The sequence below is a fragment of the Brassica oleracea genome, chromosome C4 (genome assembly GCF_000695525.1).
Source record: "Brassica oleracea var. oleracea cultivar TO1000 chromosome C4, BOL, whole genome shotgun sequence".
Taxonomy (NCBI): Eukaryota; Viridiplantae; Streptophyta; class Magnoliopsida; order Brassicales; family Brassicaceae; genus Brassica; species Brassica oleracea.
Window position 1 is genome coordinate 12,750,825 of NC_027751.1, and position 5,407 is coordinate 12,756,231.

At 40.1% G+C, this 5,407-nt stretch overlaps 1 protein-coding gene across 1 annotated transcript; it reads right to left on the reverse strand.

Moving 5' to 3' along the window:
• Positions 1-3,250: 3,250 nt before the first annotated feature.
• Positions 3,251-4,735, reverse strand: LOC106338166. The gene is made up of 5 exons (XM_013777202.1): positions 4,549-4,735; positions 4,380-4,474; positions 3,871-3,976; positions 3,589-3,756; positions 3,251-3,502 (listed from the first exon to the last, which is right to left on the reverse strand). The coding sequence occupies exons 1-5, from the start codon at positions 4,714-4,716 to the stop codon at positions 3,251-3,253; spliced, it is 789 nt and encodes a 262-aa protein (XP_013632656.1). The 5' UTR covers positions 4,717-4,735.
• Between the last annotated feature and the right edge of the window lie 672 nt (positions 4,736-5,407).

Below are 5,407 nucleotides of genomic sequence, written 5' to 3' on the forward strand. Positions count from 1 at the left end.
TGTCACACATCTTCTCTTCAGCTATCAACATGTCATCCACGTAGAACACCAAATAGATGAACGTCGCATCCTTCAACTTGCTCACATAGACACACCAATCATAAGGACTTCTGATGTAGCCTAACTTGATAATATAGCTGTTGAATCTCTTGTACCATCCTCTGAGAGACTGCTTAAATCCGCAAAGTGACTTCTGAAGCGTCCACACATAGTCATCCTTTTCAGGAACTCGACAACCATCTGGCTGAGTCCTCTCCTCTTGATTTTCTGTGTGTGCCTGCACATCGATCACTTCATGATCATCTTGCAGCTCCACCTGTTTATCAGTGCTACCCTTTTCTGCTTCTGCACTGGACCCTGAGCTTCTAACCATAGATGTTTCATCGAGGACACCATTCCTGCTTAGAACCATTCGGTTTTCTGATGGAGACCAGACCATGTATCCCTTGATTCCATCACTGTAACCCATAAACACTCTTAAAAGTGAATATTCAGCAGATCTACCTGACCACACCTCAGAAGGTATCCTGCACTCGATGCCTATGTGGGGAATAATATTTATCAAGTAGCAAGCCGTGTTAACTGCTTCAGCCCAAAACCACTTCTCCAAACCAGCACTCGAGAGCATGCACATCAAACTCTCTGGCATTATCTGGTTTATCCATTTTGCAACACCATCCCGTTGTGGTGTTCTCCTGTATGTAAGATGCTTGGCAGATGTTGCATCCTTACAAAACTGTTTAAACTCTTCCGAGCAGAGTTCCAAACCAATATCAGAATGAAGCATATCTTTCTTCGACAGATGTTGCATCCTACGCTCAACCATATGTCCAAGCCTCATACGCTATAGCTTAGTCATATCTTCCTCTAGGATCTCTGGCGATGCAACATTTGCTGAACCGGTAACCGTTGTACCCTTCAGCAAATACAGAGTACCGTTCATGAAACCCTTCAGAATCACATCAGAACCCCTGTAGACATTCATAACCTTGTTCAATATGCAGAATCTACCACCATGTGTCCTGAGCTTGATTGAGCCGATCCCAACAATCTTGCAGACAAAGTCGTTTGCCATCTTAATCTTACTTTCAAGTACCTCAGTGTACTCTGAAAACCACTCTCTCCTCGGTTTCATATGGTAGGATGCTCCCGTATCAAGAACCCACACATCAGAAGAGTGTGTGTGTCTGTGCACAACAAGAGCGATGTCGTCGTCGGACTTGGTTTCATCCTCGGCTACTGCAACAGACCCAAACTGATGCTCCTTCATCTTTGGACAGTCTGACTTCTAATGTCCCTTCTCTTTGCAATAGTTGCAAATATCAGATGCTTTAGGACCCCTTGGAAACGACTTCCTATCTTTCGAAGTCTTTATGTTCCCATGTTCCTTCACACCACTGACAAACAACCCCGATGCTTGATTGTCTGTCCCTGAGCTGGATGCCTTATGGCGCAATTCCCGACTATGAAGCGCCGACTGATACACTAAGATTGGATCTTAATCTACTGTCAAGTTAACAGTGTAGTTGTAATATGTTTAGATTCAATTCTAGAGGACCAGTTCTCACTTTATCTTTATGGGATCAGAATTAAGCTAAAACGAAGTAGGGGTTTTAAGAAGATGTAAATAACGTAAGGGACAAGTAACAAGATTAGGTTGTTTTCGAATTGATTAAAGGCGCTAGTCTAGGGTTTCTTTTCAGGTAAAGAGTTCGCGAACCAAACAATTATTCAAGTTTAGTTTATAACAAGTCTAAACTCGGATCACTCAAGTTAAATCAACTCACTCTCGTGATATCGATTCCTTTGCAGGTCGGTCTTGATGCCTAAACTCTCGTTTGGATTAAGACGCGCCAGCAAGCTTTAGAGATCAAGTCTGATATGTTCACAATACACCCTAATATCTACTCTCGCTGACTAGGGATGCAAAGCTCATTCAAATCATATCAGTTTATCAATCAACGGTTAGCTAAATCGATTAACCCTAATTCATGCACTAAGTGATCGGTTCAATGCAAGCAATAAGAACAGATATGAATGTAGACAATCTTAAGATGACTTATCTATGCTCAGTTTACGAATCCAACCCTAGAACCCTAAACTAACCCGGTGACTACTCAGACATAACACAAGAACAGAGAAGCATGATTTCTGACTAATACTGCATATAATAAATAATAGGAATCAGAGGGTTCAGGATAATCTTCTCTAGGAGATAGATGGAGTCATCTCCCTTACAAGTAGCAAATCGCAAATCACAAGCTCTCTCAGGTCTTTCTTGCGTAAAACTGAGGTAGGTCCAAAATAATAAATAGGAAACTATATATATAGGAGCCACAGGCGGCTAGAGGAAGGAAATCAGAAATCTAGGGCAAATCCCGAAATATTTGGAAACTTCATTTTTTTATCTATGTCGCTGGAACAGGCACTCAGGCTGCTTCGGTTGGCTGTTCTGCGCGAAAGACTCTGAATAATACTTTTCTCTCTTCTTTTCCTCTAACTGGTCCATTTCCCATCCAATACAACTCTAAACCTGTTATGACTCAAAAGGGACTAACTAATGTATTAATACTTAAACATGCAAAAATAGCTATTTTCACATTCCATTGTTTCATGAGTATGTCCTCAAGCCCGTCTCTGTACATGTGCCTATGACAACTTAACTATCAGTTGACGCCCCATAAATATAACATTAGCCGTCCCACAAACATAGGCCTCCTAACCATACTATAAGTTCAATAAAAAACCATATATATACTTTTGTTTACGAATGAGTAACGGGGCCAATTAATCAGTATCGAAACAGAGGAACATATTGGCTTGGTAGGCCCTTGGATCATTGATCCCAAAAGTTGCACCTAGAATATCCAGTCAGACGCGGCACTAAAAAAATATAATCACCGTAGACAACACAACTGACCTCCCTAATATCCAATAGAATTATGTTAAACACAGACCACAGTTGTGACCAAATATGAACCGAGATACAATTTCTGTTAAATAATACACATAAAAACACATATATGAAGTCAACAACCCTGCGCGAAGCGCGGGTGACCACCTAGTATAATAATAAAGGGTTATAAATAGCATCCATAGCCAAAATGCTTAAGACCGCCTCACCCCAAAGAGAAGAGAATACAGAGTACATATATTTCTACAGATATAGAGTGATTACAGACAACGTTTGTCTTGTCGTGTTGTCTGATTCACTACAAGAACAGAATAAATTGAGTGTTGTTGTTGTGTCTCACTTGAACTCTAAGATGTGCGGGTTTGGATGAGTGTGAGACCTATCTGATGAAGAAGACACTGAAGTGACATTAACAGGATATATCTCAGTTACTTCTTCAGTCTTCTCATCAAAATAGACCACATCCTGCATCGTTATCTGGTGGTATTCGACCACTCCTCTCAGATAGAGATTTTCGCGTGTGTATATCGAGTTCTCGTGAGCTAACCGAGCCTTCTCAGCCAATAATGTCTCAGTTTGAAGTCGCACCTATATAAGATGAGAGACAAAAGACACAACCAAATATCAGAACACGCTAAAAAGATTGTTCACCTTTGTAAAGCATGTATTCATACAAGATCATCGTTATCAGTTTGGCTGTTTTCGCCGTTATGATCCTCCCTAAGAACCTTGTTTTCTTCTTCAAGCTGAGTGCATCGCTGCTTTGCAAAGGCCAGATCAGACTTTACCATCTTCAGCTCCCGAAGAAGAAGCTTTGCCTTAGCAGCCATGGCCATTGCAACCTGTTTTGACATAAAATCTACTATCTCTTTTCTGATTTCTAAACTTAATAATCAGTAAATGAAGATATCTTCGCTGCTGGCAACCAATGAAATGATACAGAGCAGGCACCTTACATTGCGAGAAGCCTTGAGTTGATTCTCCAAATCTGCTTGTATCTCAGGAGGGTTCTGCTGGTTCGGCTTTTTTCTTAATCTTCTTACGTCTCCACAGCTGTAATAACTGTGGAGACGTAACAATCTCCAAATCTGCTTATATTTTGATTTAATTGTTGCCAGTCATTTGTGATTTATTAAGTTATCCTATGTTTTCTATTGATGGCATGCCTTCTTTGAACAAGACAGCATAACTCTATACTTATGATCTTCTATAACAGAACATGACAAACTAGTGGTATGAATACTACGTACGTATCTTTCTTTGTTCCAGATTTTGTGACAGAGAATTTCTCAAATTTTTGATCTTCTGTTGATTCAAAGATGAATATCATGTAAGTTTACTTACCATTTGAATCACTGTATAACCTAAGTAGCTAACCAAGAACTGAGCTCTATGATCTTTTTGCAGACTTGGTGAGGAAGGAAAGGAAGCTTTCTACACGACCTATAATGAAGTCTGTGATAACCCATGGTTCTCATGGCGGAGAACTTTCTGTTTGAGCCTCTCAACCTCTTCTTGCACACCCATAACCCATGGTTGCCTGTAATGCAGACCGTCATTCTGCCAAAAAAAAATGGTCAAATAGTAAACATATAACCGCTAATAAATGAAAGAGATAGAAAGAAACTTCATACCTCGAAGTCTTTGCAGATGAAGTATCTTTTCCCAGGGAGGTAGTCATATGTATCATCTTCATCTACAATTTCCTTCGTGATTGATCCACAGAGGCACAGTTGGGGAATCCCCTGCAGCGAATTTGATACGAAATCAACCCTCTGGTAGTATGCTTTGTGTGCTTTCATATCTCAATGTTCTTCATCCATTTCAGAACTTGCAAGAAGAAAAAAAAATGTTGATTAAATTCATTGTAACCATTGCAAACATATAACCGATTCTAAATCGACAAATATTATAAAACCCAGACGATTCTCATTCAAAAAAAAAAAATTCAAATCAAGAACCAAAACTCTAAATCGATTGTGAACTCATTCCCGAACCTCTAATCCAGACGATAACAACAAACAACCGAAGCGAAAATTAAAAAAAAAATCAAACCCACACGAAAACCCTAAATCGATTTTAATCCCCAATCCGATTTGAAACCCTAAATTTTTTTAAACACCACAATCAAACCCTCAAACGTGATGAAATCAACATGCATCAACTCGAGAAGGAAAAAAAAAAGATAAAGCTCGGATTTTACCTTCAAAAAGTCACGATCGCAAATCGTCTCTCTGTCGCCTCTCTATCGCCTCTTTTCCTGCTCTGGTTTTTTTTTCGGCTACGAAATAGAATGAGGTTGGCTCGCGTATTTTTTCTCTCCCCTAACGAGAGACAACCCTAATCCGAACCAATGAGATAGCGCCACGCATTAAGGACTTCGTCCTTGTTATCCTTAATTAAGGATCATCCTTAAGTCACTACAAGAAAACACACCGAATTCCGACGGAGGTTCCGACGGACACCAAGGTCGTCGGACATTTGCAACGGAAT

Coding starts and splice junctions, on each gene's coding strand:
- LOC106338166 (XM_013777202.1), bottom strand. CDS start 4,716: ATGAAAGCACACAAAGCATACTACCAGAGGGTTGATTTCGTATCAAAT. Junction 4,475..4,548: donor TCATCTGCAAAGACTTCGAG/GTATGAAGTTTC, acceptor TTTTTTTGGCAG/AATGACGGTCTGCATTACAG. Junction 3,757..3,870: donor AACTCAAGGCTTCTCGCAAT/GTAAGGTGCCTG, acceptor ATGTCAAAACAG/GTTGCAATGGCCATGGCTGC.